Consider the following 25,387-nt stretch of genomic DNA (forward strand, 5'->3'; position numbering starts at 1 on the left):
AAATCCCAGAGCCAAACAGTCAATCAGTCTTAGGAACTAAAGTTAGAAATCACCAATCTCTGACAACAGAACACAACAACCTTAGTTACTGCACTGAATGGAATTTAAATTGATTTAATCCTTTGCGTATTAAAGCTCTAAGCTTTATTAAACTGGAAATTCTTTCTGCATTTGCCTCAGTTTTTCAGAAATGACAGAATTGTTCCAAGGCTTTAGGCTCAAGTTAAGATATCCAAGCGACCTCAACCATCCACACTAGAACTGAAACCAATCATTTTAATCACTTGAAGTTTGTAAGTGGTGAGCACTGGATAGTTCTTAGTTTGAGCGCATTCAGAAATCGGAAGACAGGCAGGGGTACTGGGACTTCTACAAGTCCAGCCTGGTCTAACTTGCAAGTTCCAGCCAACCAGGGCCATACAGCAAGACCCTGACTCAATAAATTAAAATTTTCGAGTATGTAGGAAGCCAAATCCACACTAAACACATACTAAGACTATCACTAGAACCAATGCAGAGAGTCAAGGCTAACAAACCTTAGGCCAGCAAGATGACTCAGTGGGTATGGGTGCCTGCTGCAAGCTTGAGTTCAGTCTCTGGGTGGAAGGTAAGAACCGATTCCCAGAAGCTGTCCTCTGACTTCCACATTAATGCTGTGTGTGTGTGTGTGTGCGTGTGTGTGTGTGTACATATACACATGTAAAAATAAATTTAAAATAGATTTTAAAATGAGTTAGGGTGTTGGAGAGATGGCTCAGCGGTTAAGAACACTAGCTGTTCTTGAAAAATACCCAGGTTCAAATCCCAGTACCCACGTGGCAGCTAACAACTGTCTGTAACTCCAGTTCCAGGAGATCTGATGGTCTCTTCTGTCCTCCTCAGGCATTGCATGACACGGGTGCACTTACCTACATGTAAGCAATACACACATACACATAAATTAATAAATAAAATATGGGTGACTCGGTCACAAATGGGACATTTCTATCGCACTCTCTCTCCAAGGCTCAGGGAACATCAAAGAAGAAGGGATGGAAAGATTATAAGAGCCAGAGATCGAGGAGGACATGGACATGACAGGGCCACTGCACTCATGAACTCACAGCACCTGTGATTACTTGCACAAGATCAATATTCTAGCATGGAGTGGAAAGGGGTTCAGGAGCCCCCCACCCCTAGCTTAGGAGCACTTGACAGTTGATGTCTTCTGGAGAAGAGAGAATCCATTTTCTTTAAGGGTGTGACTCTTCTTGGTAGGCCGCCTGTGCTCCAGGGATAGCTCCACACCCAGGAGTATATGGGCAGCAGAAACTGGAGTCCAGTGGATTATTTTTTTTTAAGTGACATTAAGTTGAGGGATAGGAAGGTAGGGGTGGATCTGGGAGGAATTATTAGGGGGAGTAGTTGGGGGTAATTATGATCAAAATACTTTCTCAAAGAATTGCTCAGTGGTTAAAGAACACTGAATGTTCTTGCAGAAGACCCAGGTTCAAATTTCAGCACCCACATAGCAGTTAACAACGGTCCATAACTCCAGTTCCAGGGGATCTGACAGCCTCTTCTGTCCTCCGCAGGCATTGCATGACACGGGTGCACTTACCTGCGTGTAGGCATAACACTCATACACATAAAATAAAAATAATAATAAATAAAATAATTTTTAAAAAATGAGTTAGCAACACACTGCCAGTGGATTATTTTCATACCTGTTTGCCGAGGGCCTCTATGCTTTGGGGGCAGAGACGTTTAAGTATTTATTAATTAAAGAAGCACTCTTCTGAACTGCTGAAAGGCAATATTTATAACTTTCAACTAGATGTTCAGTTTGTCCTCTTAACAAACCAAAAGAAACCAAACAGAAGGGTAGGGGGAGCAAAAGGAAGTTTCGAGAAAACGATGGGTGCTCCTCCCCCAGCTGAGTCATGACTGCTCGTGCCTCTTCCCCAGATTAGAGGAGAAACAACTGCTTCTTTGCCGACCGGCTGTAGTTTCTGCTTTGAAGTTCAAAAATGTTTTCTACACGTTCAAAGGCCCTTCTTTGAAGCTGGGAAAAATACTATAGGTACTTAAACTGTTCATCATCAAACATGAGGAAAGTGGGAGGTCAGAGGCAACTGTGAAAACCCTTCCGTTCTCACAGAAATTTCGAGGCTGTTTCATTAATTGAGATGTGTGTGTGTGTGTGTGTGTGTGTGTGTGTGTGTGTGCAGGTGGGCTCATGGAGGCCAGGAGTCAATGCAGATGTCAAGTGTCATCGTTTTTTAATTTTTGAAAATTTATTTTTATTTTATGTGTATGAGTATACTGCCTGCATGTCTGTAAGTGCACCCATGTCCTGTAGTGCCTGTGGAGGACAAAAGTGGGCATCAGATTCCCTGGAACTGGAGTTACGGATGGTTGTTAGCTGCCATGTGGGTGCTAGGAATCGAACCAAGGTCTTCTTCAAGAGCAGCTAGTGCTCTTAATTGCCGAGCCATCTCTCCAGCCCCATGTGTCATTGTCTATGGCTCTCCACCATGTCTTTTGAGATAGGGACTCTCACTGAATCTGCAGTTAGCTCACCATTTTGCCTAGAATGACGGGCCAGCGAGCCCTCAGGATCCTCCTGCTTCTGCTTCCCTAGCACTGGGATTACTGGTGCATGCTGCCATATCTGCTTTTACTTGGGTGCTAGGGATCTGAACTCAGGTCATCATGCTAATCTGTCAAGCACTTTACCCACCAAGCCTTCTTCCTGGCCCAGAAATTTGGTTTTACAAAGTTGGAAAGGGCTTGTTCCATCTTTATAAGCAACAGTCTCTGGATGAATTATACTGTACACTATCATTAAAACTGCTTTAAACATAGCCACATCTAACATTTGTAGGCTGGGGTGGTTAATCCTCCTTCTCCAAAAGACACAGAGAACAAAACAGAGTTAAAAGACACAGAACAGAATAGAGTTTAAAGTAAAACAAAGACACTTACCGTATTCCGAAAGACGTAACAGTCAGGTAACTCACGGGAATGAATCGCCTGCAGGTCAATGCCTTTGAGGGAAAAGGAGATTTCGATTTGTAGGAGCCTAAATGAAATATATTAAAAGATGTAAGTTATCAGTATTACTACCCTGCTGTCCACCCCCACCCCTATCCCAGGCCTCCTCTCCTGGAAATGGAGACTTGAAGTTGCATTTACCGATAAAATTCTAGCCTGAAGAAGGAGTGCTGTGCCCAGTCCTCAGGGTTCCTGGAGAGCGCCTGGAGGTCTAGGTGAATACACTCTAGGGCAACAAGGACAAGGGATTGTCATTTCTGGCAAGAATCTGATACTGAAGCTAGGGAGGGCAAGAATCATGAGAAGCAGGGGCCTTTACAAATCTCAAAGCATCTCCCAGAAACTCTCAACTCACTACAACAGAAAGAGCAATAACGTCTCATGGGAGAACCTGGTGTGCACTGCACTCACCCAGTGGCTGTATTTTTAAAATTTGTTTATTTTTGTTTTATTTTATGTGTATGAATATTTTGCCTGCATGCATCCAAATGTGACCATATCAATGCACTATCCAGGGGGCCCAGAAGAGACTGTCAGATCCCAGAACGATAACAGTCTGGGACTGTTAAGGACCGTTGTTAGCTGCTATGTGGGTACTGGAAACCCAAGTCAGGTCCTCTGGAAGAGCAGCCAATGCTCTTAACCGCTGAGCCATCTCTCCAGTCCCCCAGTGACTACGTTCACATCACCAGTCACAAGAATCCTTCGAAGGACTTGGAAGGCCACACCACCCATGCAGTATGTAATAGCAAGTGAGAGGCACAGAGGAACGACACCACACAGTAATGATCCTTTATTAGTAACTGGTAGTCAGAGAGGAGGCTTACCCCTAAAAGAACTCTCAACCAGGGTTTGTAAAGCTCAAAACCACAATTAAATCATGCCAGGACAAAGCCAATAACCATAGTTACACCATATCACCATAGTTATACCAGACTAGGGGCAAGTCAGTTAACAAAGAGGTTTTTAGTTAACAAAGTTTCATTTAGGAAAACACATGTTTCTCAGAATTGTAGAAACAATGGGCTCCATGGAGATGCAGGTACAGCTGGGAGGGAGGACATGCTATCTGGACATGCTACCTGGCTACTCGTAAGTTTCCCAGTATCATAGAAACAGTGTACTCCCTGAAACTGCCTGCATGAGACGTTCTGCCTGGCTGGCTGCAGTGGGAATGGCCGGGCGAAAACACAGGGTAAAGGAAAGGTCAGCTGAGCAAAATGGAGTGAGTTTGCCACTTCATAGTATTCCTGCTGCAGATGCAGATCCTTAATCAGTCTTGAAGAAACTGAAATGCCCAATGAGACAGTCTTCTGCTTGAAAATATAGAAAGCATCAGTGTGGGTGGCACATACCCTTAATCCCAGCCCTTAGAAGGCAGAGGCAGGACGATCTCTGCAAGTTCAAGGCCAGCCTGGTCTACCTAGTGAGACAGAGGGATGCAGGGTGGGTGGACACCCAAGTACTTTAGCTTGATCTGAATTAAGAGAGACTAAGAAGACAAGGCAAGATACAGTCCTGGCAGAGGCAGTTGTTCTTTGGCCACAAAGAATATTAGAATATTAGAATAACAGATGCGAAGTGACAAGGGCTTGTGTTGCATCCCTGTGAGTCCATCACTTTGAGTGTTGCACAGCGGTTCAGTAGGAGAATGTTCTTGTCGGGGGTGGGGGGTAGGAGATAGGAGGAACGTGCACTGAGGCATTTAGAGGTACAGAAATGGTATGTCTTTGCCTTCGGGAGAAATGTTTACACACAGAAAGAAGCAAATGCAACCTAACATTGTGTTTGAGAAATCTTAAGACTGATATTTTTTCAAAATAAAAAACAAAGGGAAAGGAAAGGAATTAGGTTCCATGTGAATAAAAGCAAGTGATAGACTGGGTGTGTAGCACAGTTGGTAGGGTGATCACGTAGCATGCACAAGGCCTTGGCTTTGATCCCCAACACTGCACAAGCTAGGCCTGATCATACCTGCCTGTCTTCTCAACACTTGGGAGGTAGAGGCAGGAGGATCAAAAGTTCAAGGTCACTGTTGGCTACAGAGGGAGCTTAAGGTCAGCCTGGGATATGTGGGATCCTGTCTCAAAACAATAACAGCCCTCCCAATAAAAACAAATGACAATCCATAAACCGATAAATGACAAAACATAAATGATTCCAACAGTTTTCCATAAACATTAGCTTCCACACTGTGCAGCCCAACACCCTTGCAATATAGCGCAGGAAAGCAGGTGGCCTGGAGGTGATCACTGTCAAGTCCATGGAAACTGGGTGGCAGAACTGGTATGAAGCCAGTTGTCCTTGATCCCTGGGTAGGGCTGTACCTGCGTGCTGCCTTTGATATGGAGAAGTTAAGGCCTGCTGCAAGCCTGACTCCCAGCAGGGTCCTCTTGGATCCCTGCTCTCCCATAACATCAACATATTATTTACTTACATAACAGTTTAACTGGAATACTAGATTTTTGAGAAGAGGGTCCAATGTGCTACACAAAACCCTCATTGCCTCCATGTGGCCAGCACTCTAAACAGGCCCCTGACATGTGGGAGACCCCTCCGTCTAATAAAAATGAGGCATCCTGGGCCAAACATGGGGACGCAGAACTGAACAAATAATTCAATGAAACACTGTAGTACAGTCAGCGTGCTGAGCCCGTATGTGGTCCAATTTAATAAATTGTTCTGTTTAATCCTGAAAGCTACTTTCGGAGACAAGCAGTACTAATGCTATTACAGAAGAAAAGGAGTGAGGTAAAAAAACTTCCTTAAAGTTAACACAATTAGGGGCTGTCCATCCAACTGTTTAAGTCCACCCTTTCTTGCCTCCAGGTCATGAGCTCTACAGAGGTTGACGTCTGCATGTGCACTTTAGAACATCAAAGACCAGGATTCCTTCCCTCTCTCATTCACATGTTCAAGAAAAGCCTGCTCAAAGCCAGGGGCTGTGCTAGGCACTGAGGGTGAAGCAGTGACTAGAATAAGCCCTCTGGAGCTCACCTTCTAGAGGGGGAGCTTAACAATGTGCAAAAAGCATACACAGTGTGGGAGATAGAGGCAGAGTATGGTAATCAGGAACTCACAGGTGGGTTAGCTCCGCCTTAGGAAAGGTGGCCAGGGGAAGACTCTGAGGTGCTGAAGGTGTTGGAACTGAAACCATTTTCTTGACAGAATAAGAACGAGCTATGCATAGATCCAAGGGGAGTGCTCAGAAACTGGCTTCAGCTGGCCACGGAACTGTCCTAGGTTCCTTTCTATTGCTGTGATAAAATACCCTGAGAAAAGCAGCTTAGGGGCTGAAGAGATGACTCGGTTAAGAGCACTGGATGCTCTTGCAGAGGACCTGGGTTCAATTCCCAGTGCTAACAGCTGTTTAACTCCAGTTCCAGGGGATCTGACACTCTCTTCTGACCTCCAAGGGCACTGCACGACACGGATGTACTTATACACATGCAGGCAATACACTCATTTATATAAAATAAAATTAAAATTAATTTTTAAAAAAAGAAAATAAAACATTATATAGGGTAAGCAATTGTGATCCAAAAGTCCAAAATCTAAAATTTTCCAAAAATTTGAAACTTCTTAAGCACTAACCTAATGTCAAAAGTGGGAAATTCTACACATGATGGAGGGGCATTAAAATATAAAATTACCTTCTGGCTAAGTATGTAAGATGAAAATGAAACAAGTTTTGCATTTAGATTTAGGTCCCATCCCCAAGATATCTTTACATTAATGTGTATACAAATACTCCACACACATTTTGCCCACTCCAAAAATTCAAAATCTGAAGTATTTCTGGTTCTAAACATTTGAAGAAGGGGCACAACCTGTTAAATGATAACCATGGGCTGGAAAGACGACTCAGCAGTTAAGAGCACTGGCTGCTCTTGCAGAAGACCCAGGTTCAGTTCTCAGCACCCACATGGCCGCTAACAACCATCTCCAGTTCCAGTTCTGACTCCACTGGCATTGCACAACACAGGTGCACTTACATACATATAAGCAAAACACTCAGACCCATAAAATAAAAATTTTAAATCATAGCCACTTAATTGTTAGGAAGTCAGTTTTATAGGTTTCCCGCCAGTCCTTTCAATAAGGCAGAACTGTAAAGCCACAGTTTTAGAAGTAGCAGTGAGAAGGATTCCTGCTCATCAGCATGAAGGAAGGAAATGCTACAGAATCAGTTACTTAACTAAGCATTAGCCTAGCAGGTAGGCTGGCCACACAGGCAGTTGCCTGCATTTAGCACACCACAGGATGGTTCTCTACATAACAAAAAATAAAAAATGGCAAGTGTGTGCGTAGCTGCAGGACACGTACATCAAGCGTCCTCCTGAAACTCTAAGTCAAATGCAATTCATGTTGCATCATCTGGAGGCTTCCTCCAATGTGCAAAACCAATCCACATTTACCCCCTTAGCAGGCTTCCTCTAATGTGTGCAAGAAAAGGACTCTAAAACCAAGTACCAGATCTTTTTAGAAATCTTTATACCTTTTATATTGAAAGCTTCTCTTGGACAAGTTATAAGTAACATGGTCAAAGAATGCAATGAATACGCTTAAGTAATCTCTCTTAAAGTCAAATTAGTGATCACCCTCTTGCCATTGACTTCAAAATATTCCACACACTTATAGAAATGGAATGAACAAGGGCACCATTGTCCAATAGTTGGGGAATAAATAAATAAATCCTGCTTTTTTTGGCCCTGCCCATCCTCCCTGACCACTACTATTGACTTTGGCCACATTTTTTTCAGCAATTTTCCAAAACACTCAGTTAAAAATAACCTAAAAAAAAAAACAAAAACAAAACCCAACATATATACATATGTATCACTGGGAAACAGTTGTATGCTACATTCAGTTTGAGTGACCTATTTTCAAAAACGAAAGTCCCTGAGGGTACCAGAACTAAGTGAACCCCACCTGTCCAATGTTCCCCTGTCAGAGGAATCATCTGCAGGGTGAGGCCTGGCTGAGCTCCCAGGTAAAAGACTGAGGATTAGCCCTGACTACTTGACATGTAGCATTGAAACATTCCTTTCTTGAAGGAGGAGGGAGGCTACTAAGGTTCAGAAAGCTAAAGCAACTTAAAGGTTCAGGAAGCCTGAAAGTTACAAGATTCACAAGGCTTGGGTGGAATCGGTGTGAACAGACAGACATTCATTCAGACCTCCCGAGGAAAAGTCATACTACACGACCAAACCGGTCTCAAGTGAACAGAAGCCTCCAGGGCAGGGAGACCAGGACATTCCAATGGTGGTAGCTACATAACCAAGTAACTGTCCCCAAGACGGTCTCTAATATCAACCTGGAAGCCAGACAGCACATGGGCCTGGATATGTGACTTAGGGATTGCTTCTTTCAGGGTCACGAGCCCAGGACACATTTCCTCACAGATTCTGAACAGGCAGCTCAAGGAAACATAAAATCTCTGTCCTCCTCTGTGTTACCAAGGCAACTTAAGCTTAGACAGTAGAAAACACAGCTAAACACACTATATGACGCTGTCATTCACTAAATCCATTCCAAACGTAGCTTGCTACTAGAACTCCTCCTCCTAAACTGCCAGGTACTTGGGAATCTCACAATGGGTTAGCCTTGGCAACCTCATGGCAGCAATCAGTGAGTGATCTGGGTTTGCTGATCAAATGATAAAACCTTCAAAGTCCTAAACCATACATGGTACACTCAAGTATAATGTTCTTTTACATTCTTAACAGAAAGACACAAAGTGGCTCTACATGGTTAGCTTGAAAGTGTTTGCCAGATGATCTCCTAAAAGAAAAAAGTTAATTATTAATCACAATCCACCTCTGAAGAACATTTATATACTTGACAAATAATAGAGTAACTGTGGTAGTGTACATCTGTAATCCCAGCACTTCGAAAGTAGAGGCGGAAGGATTAGGAGTTGTGAGTTCAAGGCTAGTCTGAGCTATATGAGATCCTGCCTTAAAAAAAAAAAAATCAAAACCAGGGGCTGGAGAGATGGCTCAGCAACTAAGAGCACTGGCTGCTCTTGCAGAGGACCCAGGTTTGATCCCCAGCACCTACATGGCAGTTAATAATCTTCAGTAACTCCAGCTCCAGGGGATCCAACACCCTCTTCTGACCTCCACAGGCATTGCATGACACAGGTGCACTTACATACATGCAAACAATACACTCGTACTCATAAAATTTTAAAATGATAAAATAATTTTAAAAACAAAAATAAAATAACAAAAGTATACACAACATTTTTACATACATTATTTCTTTTGATACATGCACATTCATTTTTTTCACAAACCTTAATCACTTCCTCATGGGGAAATAATATCCTAAACAAATAAGAATATCTGTTCATTTATCACTAAAACAATTTTAGGGGCTGGTGAGATGGCTCTGTGGTTAAGAGCCCTTACTGCTCTTGCAGAATACCCTAGTTTAATTCCCAGCACCCACACTGGGAGGCTCATAACTACCTCATACACACACATACACATACATACACACACACACACACACACACACACACATACTTTAAAAAAAAGTCTTAGAAAAACAATTTTAAGATATACCAAAGAAATTTTAAAAACAAAAAAACTGGTGGCCCTTTCCCATCATCAGGGCCACATGATGCCCTGAGTCAAAGTCTTTGCAGGCAACTGTGGAGTGACAGCCCGGAACAGGCTCCCTCTCCCATAGTCAGAGTGGTTCCATTTGCGCTACTAGCACATGAGGCTGTTTTACTCATCATAGTAAATGACGCAGATAATGATGAAATTGTCACTGCTGTTACCTGTTTCGATGTCACTGTCAATATTCAGGGTCTCGTTAAAGGAGAACATGGTCCCTCTCTTGTAATGCTGCTTACAGACTTTCAAGCCTATTCTATCATCTTCATCTTCTCTATAGTCAAGGGTCGCCAGGGAAATGTTCTTTAGATGATGATACTGTTTTAAAGTTAAATAGTAAACATAGATGAGCTCTTAAATCCTTGATCCCAAATCACACCTATGCAATGTACCTGTAGCTCCTTTCCATTGCTTATATCATGCTTTTGGAGAGCAGTTTCCAATTTAGCATAGCACTAAGTCGATTTCCTTAGTTCTACAGGAACACACTGCTTCATAGAGCTCTACACTAAAGCAATATCCTGAGAGATGGCTCCCATCTTCCTCCCAGCCAACGCCAAGGTCTCACTCACCTCTCAGATCTGATCATACCCTGTGGTCCCTTGGCTCTACCCCATAAAGCCATGTTGGTCTCCAGGCAGTTCTTGGAGCCTGACAGATACACTTCTGTCTGTGCTGTGGTCTTTGCTGTTCCCTTGACCAGGAACTCCTCAACCTGCTCAGTTCACTCCAAGTTTTGACTGAAATGTGAACCACTACAATGAGGTGTCCCTTCAATTAGCCAATAAAAATTACAAACAAATATCAAAAACCTCACTTTGTACCCCATAATATATAACATAATTATGTCACTTAAAAATAATCCAAAGAAGCTGGGCGTGGTGGCACATACCTTTAATCCCAGCACTCGAAGGCACAGGCAGGTGGATCTCTGAGTTCGGGGCTAGCCTGGTCTACATAGTGATTTCAGGCTAGCTCATATCTCCAAAAATACCAATAATAATAATAATAATAATAATAAGTAAAATTTAAAAACAAAGCTGCAAATATCCACTCCATTCCACACATCCCCATCTCCTTCATCACTTTGTAGTTATCACTTTTGAACACTCTACCAGGACCAGAATTATCCACATGTCAGTATTCACAGTAGCACAACTAACACTTGCTCAGGTGAACATGACTTTGCTCTTTGGCTGTCTGAAACAACAGAACTTCACAAGTTTCCACAGTAGGACACATTTACTCAGGAACATAAAAGTTACAAACTACTAATTACTTCAGGAACATTACAACTCATCTACAAGTTAACAATTTGAAAATGTTGTCTTCTAAGACTCTGTGACCTTCATGTGTTCTATCCACCAATATTAAACTATTATGATTCTTTTCCCAATTTTAATCAAGACCCCTCTACATGGAAGGCCTCCATGGCACCCCAGAGTGGTCAAGGGAAGTCCTTCCTTACCACTGCCAGCAACAAACTCAGCTGTGCTTGGAACGTGCTTTGAGCACTGTGATCAAGAAGCCATTCTTCTAGGCTGTATCTCTTTTCATTCGTCTAGACTCTGGAAGGGCAGGATTTTGTCTGCTTTACTCCTTGCTATACTTCAATGTGTAGTACTTTCTGCATACCAGGAATTCAAATATTTATTAAATTAATGAAAGAAAAACATCCCTAAATGCTTTCTTCAGGCCTTCCAATCTCATATCTGCCTAGAAGCAACCATCTCAAATTCCTTTTTTTTTGGGGGGGGGGGTCTTTTTGACACAGGGTATCCCTGTCACACCAGCTAGCCTGGAACTCGCTATGTAGACCAGGCTGACCTTGAACTCACAGAGATCCACCTGCCTCTGCCTCCTAAGTGCTGGGACTAAAGGCATGAGCCACCATACCCCATAAGAAATTCCATGTTCTTAAGATTCAGCTAGGGTTGTCAATGCTTTGACATCGAAGTTGAGACTCCACACTCTCTCAGACTGGCTTCCAAACCCACACCAAACCTGATATTATAATCCCTTAGCTATTTGTTCTAGGGTGATCCCCAAACAGCAGTGGTTTTGGTGCGACAAACTGATTAAAAAAAAAAAAATACCTAATGAAAACTTCAAAATAGGCAAATTCTATCATGAACCCCAGAAGTAGCAATAAACATTTTTGGCAGGCTATGCAAAATTCACGAGAGATGAGTAATTTTTGTTGATTTCCTAACAACATGGCCATGTGTCAACATACTCATAAAGTAGGTCACTTTATAAAACACTTGCCTGATTTATAGTGAAAAAGATGCTTTCATAGGTGTCCTCCTGAGTGTATACACTACAGCTGTAACCATCTTCATCTACACCACGATATCCTTTCAGAAACAAGTGCTTGAAAGCAGCGGTGTTATCGTCTTTGAAAGCAACCACCAACTGGTTACCTAAGCCAAATCCAACAAGCTAGAAAAGAAAATGGGAATGTGGATTTTACCATTTACCAGAGGAAGAAAATGCCTTGTTCTTTTCAACCCTCACCATTCCCCACTTTACACATTAAGAACAAAGATGCTGAAAACACAAGTCCCAAGAAAGAATAACCTTATTGCATTACACTGGCAATTCTTCATATAAACTGTGTCAGAACTCGGACACAGCAAAGAACAGTGCTTGGACATGATGAGGACCAGCACAGCAGCCCGAGAGCCAAGGCCGCTGGGATGTAGGATGGCTCCCTGTCTCTCCGAAGTTCTTCTCTGAGCTCCCCTCAGTCTGTTCCAGGCTGTCACTCCACAGTTGCCTGCAAAGGCTTTGACTCAGGACACCATGTGGCCTCTACCTGACAGAAGTGCTTCCGGAGGGGCAGAATGGTCAAGTGCTTCTCCATCTTATCAAGCAAGGAAGAACTCAGAAAAGAGGGCCTGCCACCACACCAAGGACTTCGATCCTCTGTTCTTCAAGTCCAGTTAGTTCCCTTCAAAATCATTTATTGCCAGATATAGTGATGCACTCCAGTAATGCCAACATTCATGAGGCAAAGGCAGGAGGATTGCCATGCGTTCTAGGCCAGCCAGAGCTATTTAAATGAGGCCCTTTCTCAACAGTCCCCCTGCCCCACCCAAAATCATCTACTTAACCATTTAAGATTTCTCTTGAGAAACAGAACCCATCATGTGTAGAATTATAAGAAGGGATATTTACACTGGTTCACGTGCTCAGACTCTGTGCACAGACTGGACAGCTAGGAAAAAGGCAGTGGCTCAGTCCATAAGACCAGAAGCCTCCAAAGTAATGAAGCCAAACCCTGAAAGCCTCCTCCCCTTCCTGAGGGAGAGCCAGTGAGGTAAGTTCTGCTCAGAGACAAAGACCCTGAAGACGGGTCAACGCAGGCAGCAAACTTTCCCTTCTTTCTTGCTCCAACCAGCCCGCAACCTACTGGATGGTGTTGCCTACATTCAGAACAGGGTTTGTCCACCTCATTTGCCAACTATGTTAGCTAACGTTCTATTGATGTGATAAAAAAACACACTGACCAAACCCAACTTGAAGAGGAAAGGGTTTGTTTTATCTTACATCTCCCAGGTCACAGTTCATCACTGAGGGAGCCCAAGGTAGGAACTCGGGGCAGGAACCTGGAGGCAGGAGCTGAAGCACAGGCCATGGAGGAATTCTGCTTACTGGCTTGATCCTCTGGCTGGTGTTCAAACGGATTTTTTATGCAACACGGGACCATCTGCCCAAGGGTGGCATCGCCTACAGTGGGCTGGGCCCTCCCACATCACTCAATAATCAAGAAAATGCCCCCATAGACATGGCCAGAGGCCAGTCCAATGGAGGAAATTCCTCAGTTGAGATTCTCTCTACCCAGGTGTGTCAAGTAGACAACTGAAGCTGTCTAGCATCCCAACCCACATGACCTCTAGAAACATCATCCCCATCACCCAGAAGTGTGCTTTACAAGTTTTCTAGGCTCCCCAATCCAGTCAAATTGACAACTGATAGTAACCACCAGACTTGTTCCATGTCTCCACTTCCCTCTCCCCCATGATGAAGGGCATAGAAACATCCAAATTTCACAGGGTTCAGAACACGTGATGCTCCTGTGCATATAACCAATGTGTGCTTATTTATTTCTTGCTACCGTGCCCAGCATTCATTTCATTCCAGCTGATGCAAATTCCAACTTTCAGAAAGCAAAAGAGAAATTCCCTTGCTTCCACAGCTAGAAGAAATTACCATTCCCAGCGGCTAAGAACCCTATTTTTTTTTTCAGTTTTCAAACATTTTACTCGTGCCTCTGCAAACTGTTGGTTTACATTTTTTTAGGAACTCTGTTAGCTTTTAAGAAAGAAAGAATCTAATCAGTAAAGTCTGAATCCATTATTTCAAATTATTTCATGAAGTAATAATGCGTGTTTTATTGGTTTAATATTTAGAAATTGTATTTGTGTATGTCCATGTGTGTCCACATGTGTTTAGAGGCCAGAGTCAACACCAAATATCTCTCTCAACTGCTCTCCACTTTACTTTATTTATTTATGTATTTATTTATTTATTATTTATTTATTTATTTGGTCTTTTTGAGACAGTGTCTCCCTGTAGCCCCAGCTGACCTGAAACTCCCTATGTAGACCAGGCTAACCTTGAATTCAGAGATCTACCTGCCTCTGCCTCCTGAGTGCTGGAATGAAAGGTGTATACCACCACGCCCAGCTTTCTACCTTATTTTTTAAAAAATGATCTCTCTCTGAACCTGGAGCTTACCAATTTGCCTAGACTGGCCAATTCTGGGATTACAGGTGCACATCACCGTGCCTAGCTTTTTTATTTGTTTGGGTTTTGTTTTTTTGTTCTTGGAGACAGGGTCTCTCTACTGCCCCTGCTATCCTGGACCTCACTATGTAGACCAAACTGGCCTTAGCCTCACAGAGATCCACCTGCCTCTGCCACGATGGCACATCCAGGAAGAGCCACTGAGTCAAAGTTCATGAAAGAACAACAGGGCTCACTTTCTTTGTATGACATCATGCCCACTCATTGTCACCAAACCCCACCTGCTCCTGATGAAACACCTGTTTCTCCTTGACATCAGATCCAGACATAAACTTAGGCATTAGAGGGCTTCACCAAGAGCAAGGGTGTTCTTCCTGGACACCACCAATGGTGAAAACAGCCAGCACCAAAGTTTATAAAACACCAAGAAGCCACACATACAGCTTTGCCATGCTCACACTATCACATAGGCATGATACCCTATCACATAAACATGCACATATGTACACACACACTCGAATGTATCCTTCACCCCTGCATTCTATCACACACACACACACTGCTCTCTCGTTCATGCACACACACAGAGTGAAATTAAACCTCAGTAAGTTCACCCCACACAGCTGTCACCTCCCCAAGCTGTCATAGGACTAGAATGTTTCTCACCTAACTAAATCGTCAAGGCACATCAAGGGAGCTGTTTCTTCCGTTTGAAATCAGGAGACTAAACGGGGGGCCTGACAGTTTTGCCCTGTCCTGTGTCTCCAGCATTCAGCATGCTGCAGCTACAGTGTGCAGACCATACAGTTCAGCATGCTGTGTCTACACAGCATGCAGACAATACAGTTCAGCATGCTGTGTCTACACAGTGTGCAGACAACACAGTTCAGCATGCTGTGTCTACACGGTGTGCGGACCGTACAGTTCAGCATGCTGTGTCTACACATGCGCGGACCGTACAGTTCAGCATGCTGTGTCTACACGGTGTGCGGACCGTACAGTTCAGCATGCTGTGTCTACATGGTGTGCGGACAACACAGTTCAGTATGCTGTGTCTACACGGTGTGTGGACCACACAGTTCAGCATGCTGTGTCTACACGGTGTGCGGACCGTACAGTTCAGCATGCTGTGTCTACACGTGCGGACCACACAGTTCAGCATGCTGTGTCTACAAGGTGTGCGGACCGTACAGTTCAGCATGCTGTCTCTACACAGTGTTCAGATGATACAGTTCAGCATGCTGTGTCTACACGGTGTGCGGACGATACAGTTTTGTTGCTGAGACTAATGAAGTTGGCATAAGAGCTTTCTAAAGGTTTTCATTTCTACATTTTATATTTTGTCTGGCTTTTAGCATGTCTAAGTGTGTGAGTGTTTATGCATGTCACAGGTGTGTGTGCACGGGGGACTGCACATGCATATATGTGCACATGTATGTAGAGGTCCAAGGCTGATATCAGGTGTCTTCCTTGATCACTCTCCACCTTATGTATTAAGGTGGGGTCTCTGACTTGAACCAGAACTCACCAGTCTGGCCAGTCTAGCCAGTTTCTTCTGGAGATCCCCTGTCTCTACCTCCCAGAGCTGGGATTAGAGTCGGGCTGTTCCACACCTGCCTCGTTTATACATGGGTGCTAGAATCTGAACTCAGGTCCTCAAGGGTGCACAGCAAGTGCTTTCTCCCCTGAGCCATGTCTCCAGCCCCTAATTTGTCTATATTTAAAGACTGAATAATTAAAAACAATAGCCACCATTTTTCTGCAACTGCTATAGGCCAGGCCTGGCGCTGACTGCTGATATATGTGTGTCATCTTTTCTGCAGCCTCAAGCACCCTGCCCATTACTGCTGTCACACACGGTTTACACAGTAACTGGATTAGTCTTTGTGAAATTTCCCCAAGCCACCTCACCAAAATGGAAACCAAGTCTATCTCTAGAGCTATTTTTATTATGCCACATAATAACAGAACAGTTTCTTTCTACTTAAAAAAAAAAAAAAAAAAAAAAAGGCTCTGGGACACTTATTACAAAAAATAATCTAAGTCTTAGCTTTTCAAAATTGTGAAAGGCAACCACTGCTTGAGAATGGTATAGATGAGCTCTTTAGTAACTTAATCTCACTGTATCACATTCTTCACATACCAATGATCAAGCAGTTGCTAAAAGCACAGCTCTTCTAAGGAAAACATCAGATAAGACATCCCCCATCATCAACCTGTGCTGAAAATCAAGCAACTGAAAGTTAAGGTCTCCAGATAGGTGGTATCTGTCAACAGTGGAGATGCCAATAAAGGTCAAGTTGCTTTTTGAAAGTTAAAAAAGTAAACCAGAAAACCAACACATGGGACTGTTTGAAAGTGTTAGAAGAGGTCAACAACCCTGCCTGGACCAGTAGCAACTTGAACATAGCTCTTTAATCACTGTGCAGAATGATTCTCATGCCAAGCTGAGATCCAATGAGATAAGATTGGTGCTGCAGCGTGCTGAACATCACCTCATGGAGTACCAAGCACTACTGTTTGGTTTTGGTGCCCAATTCTGTCACCATCAAACACAGTCAAATGATGAATTCAACCCTACTGCACACCTCTGCAACCTGAAGTCAGGTGATTTATCTGGGTAGAAACATCTAGAAGATATCCAAGCAAGGATCTAAATGCAAGTCTGTCTAATACTGAGTCCTGTTCATTCTCAGAACCACTTGCCACACCACTCCTTAACCAAAATGCTGCCAGCTTAATTCTAGATGCAGGGGTATTAGGTCCCTCCCTTCTCAGCCCCACAGTGAAAGTATGGAAACACAAAACATCTGAACAGGGAATGGACATATTGACCAAGAAGGGGGTATACAATCTGTAGATATTTAAAGCCATCGATACAATTTTGAGATGAAGAGAACATGGAATTGTGATCTCTGCTTGGAACCACCTTGATATGGAATGAAGAACAAGGAATTTTCTCAATTCTCCTCTTCATAGAATGAGCCAGTATCTTCATGCACAGCCCAGCATCATTGTAGAAGGGTTGAGGTTTTCAATGCTTCTCTTAAGGGAGAGAATCCTGAGGGGGAAATGGCAAAGTCCCTGGCGTTGATGAAGCCAAATCTGCCTGTGTAGGGAGGACGGTATCAACCAAATGGGTTTATTTTCAAAAAGTAGGTGGTGAGAAACAAAGATGCATCCCCACCCCCACTAACTAGTTTGCAAAATTTGCTGAGAACAGGATATAGACAGAAAAATAATTACTCGTCAAATGTTGCCTGGCAAAGATTGTGAACTGAAGACCTCATTATGAAATCAATGTAGGAGAAAATATTCTGTACCAGGTGAACACAAGATAGCACTCTAGTGTACAAGAAACGGGGGAGGGAAAGAATGGAACTCACCAAAGAATGTAGACACCTCCCTAATTACTACAGAATGCACAGTCAGCATTTCATTTTCAAAAAGTTACCTACTCAGCAACCCTGACAAAATGCCACTCATCCCTTTAGACTCAGTGGAACACTAAGACACAGAAAATGAGGAAGGAAAAGTGGGATTTGATGGAAAGAAAAGTAATCAAGCAATCTTCCACAACTAGACAGCAGCTAAGTAGAAGACATTACAGAGTGAGTCTCAGAGGCAGAAAAACATAATCTGTCCCAATTATATGAGTAGAGACAAGGATAGCCACAGAAAAAGTAAATTCTCAGTTTCTAGAATACTTTATTATTAAAAATACATCAGCAAACACATACTGGAGAGAAACCCTACGGATGTGACGAATGTGGCAAGTCCTTTAGTAAACGGACAAATCTTAGAAGACATCAGCAAATACATACTGGAGAGAAACCCTACAGATGTGAAGAGTGTGGCAAGTCCTTTAGTCAAAGGTCTGTGATTTCAAGGGGCTGGAGAGATGGCTCAGCAGTTAAGACCAGTGACTGCTCCTGCAGAGGACCAGGGTTCAGTTCCCAACACCCATATAGTGGCTAACAACCATCTATAACTCCAGATCCAGGGGATCCAATGCCCTCTTCTGTCCTCCTTGGGTATTGCACAACATGGATGCACTTACATACATGCAGGCAATATACTCATACACATAAAATAAAAATCAATAAAATATTAAAAAAAAATTAGGTTTCTCACAGCAGGGCCTGCTTTGGGCAGGTAGCCAGGCTGTACATTCTCTGAGAGTGTGTTCTCCATACAAGGGTGTGCAAGAGTCACGCCACAGGACTAAAAGAAGGAACTTAGCACAGCACCTTGAGCTGTTCTTTTTTCAAACCAATACTTGGAGTTAACTGCATATGGTGTCTATAGAGAATGCAGAAAACACTGTCCTTTCTATTTACTATGATTTTTCAAACTAACTATCAGCTCCATTATTTTAAAATTAGAGGTACTTTAACTGGAAACGTGGCTAGAAGTTAAAGAAAAAAATCCTAGGGCTGGAGGGTAGGTCAGGGGTAGGTTACATACTTGGTTATGCCTGTGTGTTCAATTCTGAGCAGCCCTCCCCAAAAGAATATATTATTTAAAAAATGTAAGTAATATACTATTTAAGAATAAAAAATAAATGAGTTGGGGCTGGAGAGATGGCTCAGCAGGCAAGAGCACTGTCTGCTCTTGCAGAGGGCCTGAGTTCAATCCCCAGCCCCCACATAGCAGCTAACAACTGTCTGGATCTGACATCCCCTTCTGACCTCCTTGGGCACTGCATGACATGGGTACACTTACCTACATGCCGGCAATACCCTCATACACATAAAAATAATATTTTTTAAAAATACGTAATGCGGTCAGAAAAGGGTACTAAGGAACGTTAAATGCTGGGTGTTCAGGCTGGTGGGGAAACAGTCTTCAAATCACATAGACAAGGTGAAGGAGGAAATACACACAGCACAGGTTAAGAATCGTCAGGTTTGTCGGGTTGGGATCTGGGTTAGGAAGCAGTTCAAAACCTGGCTGGAAGGCCAAGTCGAAAGAGACTCTGGAAACTTGTGAATTCCAGGCTATAAATTAAGTTTTCTTTTAGGGGAAGAAACATTCTGCAGAAATTCCTGAGCAGCAGTTGATACAGTGCTCACCTTGTAAGCTTGAGGACCTGAGATTGCTATCAGAACCTAAGTGAAAAGCCGGGCATGGTAGTGTGTGCTTGTAATCCCAGTGATGGGGACACTGGAGGTGGGAACTGGAGAATCCCTGGAGCTGTGACTGGCTAGCCTAGCCTACTTGGCAAAGTTCCAGGCCGATGAGAGACTGTCTCAGGACACCAGAGGAATGACACCTGAGTTTGTCCTCTGACTTCCATAGGTTCAAGTCCACAGATAGAAATTCCTAAGCAGGAAAATAATGAAGTAAAAACTCTTCTAAGAAAAAGTGATATGATAGCAACATTGAACAGTCTGGTTCAAGTAAGACAGGCTGCACAAGAGAAGATGGGAAGCAGCCTGCTGCACCCCTCCCTGCCCCCTGCCCCACCTCCTCTCTGCACACCCAGAAGACAGAACCTGTATCCAGAATAAACAGGGCGGGAACAGGAGTGCAGGCTCCAGAGTCTTACTCTGCAAATCCCAGCTCTGCAGGGTCCTCATGTAAGGGCTGTAAGTAAATTACCTAATCCCTTTTGTCCTGATTTCTTTAGCTATGAAGATTCTGCTGGACCTACCTCACAGGGTTGCAGAGGAGAGTAAATCAGTTAGCTCACGTACAACCTTCCTTGTGTCTGGCCTGTGGCAAACACCAAGCCTGTGAGCTGTCAGCAGCATTGTAAGGTACATAGTGTGTCTTAAACTCAGTGCCTTGCCAATGAGTTGTTTCTTATGTGTTTTAAATTGGAGGCAAAAGTGACTGGAGAGGGAACTCAGTAATTAAGAGTACTTGCTGGTTCTTACAGAGGACCAGAGTTCAATTCCCAGAACCTATGTTGGACAGCTCACAGCTGCTTATCACTGACATCCTCTTCTGGCCTCCTCAGACACCCAAACACATGTATGTACACACACACACACACACACACACACACACACACACACACATTAAAAATAAAATAAACCTAAATTGGGGATAAGTGGCTATACAAGAAAGAAAACGCTGGATGTGGAAAAAGCATGAATAGAGATCATTTTGGAGGAGAAAAAGTCAATGGGATTTAGTAACATCAGGAAAGTTAAAGATTACAATGATGTTTTGTGCCTGTGTAAGTTAGAATTTTAGTAGCAGTGCTAGATTGAAATGTCAAAAAATGATGGTGTTTTAGCAAGGGAACTAATTAACCCAATCATAGAAAGTGAGATTATTTCCCCTCTTTAAGTAACAGTAACAATGTCTTCAATGCATAGGTTATCAGAACTAAAACTTGAAAAATAAGAATGAAAAAGGTAAGTACCATGTCCTTTCACAATGTCCCTCCATAGGCCTTGCTTCTTCTGAAATGACTGGCTTTTCTCAAAGCTGGATGATCTGGGCCAGCATGTCACACAGCACAAAGACCACTTTATGAACTCAGATGAAAGATGCAACCTTAGTTACAGCAGAAAGCTTTCATTTCCAGATGAAGGTATTCTTTAATTCTTTATAGTATTTCCTAGCATCCTTATACCCTGTGCATTGACAGCAGACTGATTTATTTACCACTAGAGCCAAATATCCCAAATCAGTACTTTATTTTGTTTTATTTTTATTTATTTATTTTTTTTGTCTTGAAGCAGGGTCTCCCTGTAGCCCCAGCTGTCCTGGAACTCACTATGCAGACCAGGCTGGCCTTGAACTCACAGAGATCCATCCGCCTGCCTCTGCCTCCCGTGTGCTGGGATTACAGGCATGCGCCACCACGCCTGGCTATTTTATTTCATTTTATGTATATGAGTGTATTGCCTGCATGTAGGTAAGTGCACCCGTGTCATGCAACGTCCCCGGAGGACAGAAGAGGATGTCAGATACCCTGGAACTGGAGTTATGGACAGCTGTTAGCTGCCATGTGGGTACTGGGAAGCAAACCCAGGTCCTCTGTAAGAGCAGTCAGTATTCTTAACCGCTAAGCCATCTCTCCAGCCTCCAAATCAGTACTTTTTTTTTCAGGGACATGAGTTTCAAGCATGTCCACCTACAGAGAATTTGCCCCAGATGCGCTCAGTGACTTGGCTCAACAACTAGAGGCCAGATATGCTGGCTACATTTGGATGCCACTGATAAACCCATCAGCAATATGAATTAAAACCAAGGTTCAAATACAGCATTTGGACATCCTTGATAGCACCCAGAAATTACCATTTACTTGGGCACACTGCTACTAATAAAGGGGAAATTTAGCATTCTCTACATCTAAAGACTTTCAAAAGTGTATTTAAATAAGGTATGAGGTGTTTCAAGAACACAAATCACTTTGGACTGACCACCTTGACCACCTGTGAACCTCATTTGGATTGGTGGCTGGGGGTACTTAGAAATTCCCTTTATTATGAATCTACAGCTACATTTATCTAGTATTTATAGGTCTAATATAAATAGATCCTGTAGAGAGATGGCCTCATGATCTCTTATCAAAACAAGGGCTTCTAAATTGAACTTCAACCTACCATCTGCCCTCTGGAATCAACTTAATTATACAGGTCTATAAACTTTGCAGAACAGCAAGCAGGTGCAGAGCACTTGGCCATGATTTGAGCTTGGGGGAAGGAAAAGAGGGTGTCAGTTACCTGTGTGGTGACCATGACTATCTTCAAGATCTGCAAGCCCAGTTTCCACGGAATCTGGTGTCTGGCTCGGTATTTTTCACAGGGGCTCATGAAGTAAAACTTCAGGTCTTCCCTCAGACATTCTTCTTTCACCTCAGCATCAAGAGGTGCCATTGCACTTCTGCCACGAAAGACAGTTTTTAAGTACCTGGGACAGCCTGTCCCTCACAGCGCTCCTCAGCTGCACTTCCTGTCTATACACTTTACCTCATTCCACAGACATAGATCTCTCCAACCAGTGAGCTTCATTGTCTCTAGAAATCTGAAAAGGGTCCCACCTACTCTGTCACCCACCTTTCTACACACTCCCATCTCATTCAAAGTGGCTATTCTCAATTAAAAATAGCATTGGTCAGTTCCTGCAACTGTCCCCTGTTACTAGTGTGCTAGAAAAAGTGTGTGTGTGTGTGTGTGTGTGTGTGTGTGTGTGTGTGTGTGTGTAAAGAGTAAATGAAAGTGTGGACATTATGTCAATAAAAACTAGATGGGACACTTTCATCATACTTAGGTATGAGGTATGGAATGACACATTTAATATGGACTAGTGGAACTGAATTATTAGGGAAGTAGACAATCTTTCTTCTATAACTCTGAGGATTATGTTCCCTGTTTTGAATAAATGTCAATAATTACAAGATTCCAAAAGAGAAGGAACTAGGGGTGAATATGATCAAAATCAATGGTATACATGTACAAAATTATCAAATAACACCTATTTTTAAAGATTCCAGGATATAAATAGTTCCAAAAGTTAAAATAGCATTTCTGTTTATGTCTAGTCAGATTTTGTCAACTTAATTTCATAATATTTTTTTCCAGGCTAAAGGACTCTAGGTTCATGATTGGACACATGATTCACCAAGATCAAAAACAACCAATGAGATACGGTCTCAAAACTATGATTATAACTGATGAGACGTGTGGTCTTTCATTAAGTCCTTAAAATGAGGAGTTCGAAAAAGAAACTCCTCCTGCTTTGAAGAATATAAGAATCATTAGTGCTTCTAATTTTATATACCCTAAAAACTGAAAATCCAAATGCTATTAACTGTTAATGGAGCATAGAACATATATATCACAAAATTTAAGTTATAGAATATACAAATGTCACAATATAATTGTATATATAAACAGTAGCTTGTTATCAAATATGCACACAATGGGAATACTGTGCTAAACCTTTACTTACGGGGACAGAATCAATAAAGTTTGGACATCACAGACAAAAAATGGGCTGTGAGTTTGGAATTTCTAGAGAGAGCTAGAAATGTCACAGGAGAGCTTTCAGAGGCTGCAGTTAGCATAGGAAGTCAAAAGAGAAACAGACACTGTTCAATAATAATAGCTGAGTTTTTTAAACTAATGACCCACATGGCAAGAAATACCCATGAGTGCAATAGTGGTATGAATGTTATGGGGGTAACCAACTACTTTCTGCTTGGATTTAAGGCCCACTCCACAGGAGGAAACACATGCCTGGTATTCTAAATCTGGTCAAGAACTCATGGTTGGGGCTCACAAGCCCCAGGTTTGAGCCTACTACTATTGTTCTGCTAAACAGATATAGTATCAAACTGCTCCCTAAATGTGTGCCTCTCTGCCTCAAGATTATTAGGGCAGCTCTCAGACTCATCAGAGTTTCTTTGTTCAGTGGCTGATAGTTAACACAGGAACTCACAACTTGTCAAAGGGCAAAGAATAAGTGTCAGTGGAGTGCTCAGTCACAAATGGGGCATCTGTATCACACAAAACTCATCATGGAAGAGGGGATGGAAGAATTGTAAGAATCAGAGGTTGGGAAGGACCAAGGCTAGACAGTGGCTTCTGGACATGACAGGCCACTGCACTCATGAACTCACAGCAGCTGTGGCTGCCTGGAGGAGACCTGCACAACTGAGGAGCTGTGGATGGCTGATGGCTTCTGGGAGAGGGAGAGTCAGTTTTCTTTAAGGATGTGACCCCTAGTAGGTTGACCATGCTCCAGTGGATGGACCCACATCTAAAAGTATATGAACAAAACAAAGTGGACCCATTGAGTTATTAAACAGAACAAAGAGGACATCAAATTGGAGTGGGTAGAGAAGTAGGGGCAGACCTAGGGGGAGTTAGGGGGAAGACTGGGGTTGAATATGATCAAAATACTTTGTGTTAAGTTCTCAAAGAATGTATATATTTATATCCTGAGAAATAACTGTCATAAACCAGGCCATGAGTCTCACACCTAGGTGACCAGGGAACTTCAAACTGTCAGATTGCTCGAGTCTGGAAGCTTTAGACTGAAATTGCCCTTCATGTCCTAGGTTGCACAGAGGAAGATTACACCAAGGACTTGGAGAAATCTAACATAAAACTTGCACGCTATGACCAGAATCTAGTTAAACATAACCAGACCAATGACAAGCAAGTAAGGTGGAAAAGTTACTTAGAAACTACAGCAGAAACTCAGTGTACAGAGTTCTAGGCCAGCCCGAGCTATAGGCTATCTCAAATAAAAACTTTACATATGTGTTTGCCTGCTGTAGTCAGCTCCCAAGTCAGTCTGACTAACTGAATGAGCACTTACTCTGTGGACTGTGTGCTTGGGGCAGGACAGGAGGCTGAGTAGGTTCCTTGAAGTTCACATGCTCAGGGTCCAGTAAGGGGAACTTGTGAGCATATTGCTATCTAGCAAGTGAAGGAGGGCTGCACCACACTGTAAACATGCTTTCAGACAGAGTTCTGACTGTAGGGTAAGGGGTGCAAAGAGCAAGGGGAACCCCATCACAGTCAGGATACACAGGTGTCAATGCCATGAGGGCAGTTGACTGGGAAGGTGGAGGCACGTGACAAGGTGTCATCTTTCCTGAGCCCGAGAGCAGCATCTTCACACAACCCCAAGATGCCCCAAGAAGAAAATCAGACAGATGGTCCTGTGGGTGAGTGTGCGCAATACTGACTTTAGAGCTACCCAGCATCAATCAGTGCTAAAGGATCCATCCTGATATGCTTTTCATTTAATGAAGGTGAAAATATGTGAACTGAACTCTTAGAACCCTGGAAAGAAGGCCATGAAACACCTTCTACATATAGGCGCACACACACACACACACACACACACACAAGCACATACACATACACACATACACAGAAGCCTCAGGCAGAAATGGAAAAAGATAGTTAAAGCAAGGAAATATGTTTTTAAAGTAGCAAAATAATAAAATGTAGCAAGTTCTGAAAGTCAAAATCACTATTACACTATTTATATTA

General features: G+C 42.9%; 1 protein-coding gene across 2 annotated transcripts in view; it reads right to left on the minus strand.

Annotated features, from left to right (window-relative positions):
* Mcoln2 (mucolipin 2) overlaps positions 1 to 25,387 on the minus strand; it is a 61,601-nt gene that overhangs the window by 24,569 nt on the left and 11,645 nt on the right. For both annotated transcript variants that reach the window (XM_008826242.3, XM_029560307.1), the window contains exons 2-6: positions 22,103 to 22,262; positions 11,934 to 12,107; positions 9,830 to 9,983; positions 3,178 to 3,262; positions 2,968 to 3,064 (exon numbers count right to left, since the gene is read on the minus strand). In XM_008826242.3, the coding sequence (XP_008824464.2) occupies positions 2,968 to 3,064; positions 3,178 to 3,262; positions 9,830 to 9,983; positions 11,934 to 12,107; positions 22,103 to 22,262 (670 nt within the window). The remainder of the gene's footprint in view (positions 1 to 2,967; positions 3,065 to 3,177; positions 3,263 to 9,829; positions 9,984 to 11,933; positions 12,108 to 22,102; positions 22,263 to 25,387) is intronic.

The sequence above is a fragment of the Nannospalax galili genome, unplaced genomic scaffold, assembly GCF_000622305.1.
Source record: "Nannospalax galili isolate Female #2095 unplaced genomic scaffold, S.galili_v1.0 scaffold9, whole genome shotgun sequence".
In the NCBI taxonomy this organism is placed as follows: Eukaryota; Metazoa; Chordata; class Mammalia; order Rodentia; family Spalacidae; genus Nannospalax; species Nannospalax galili.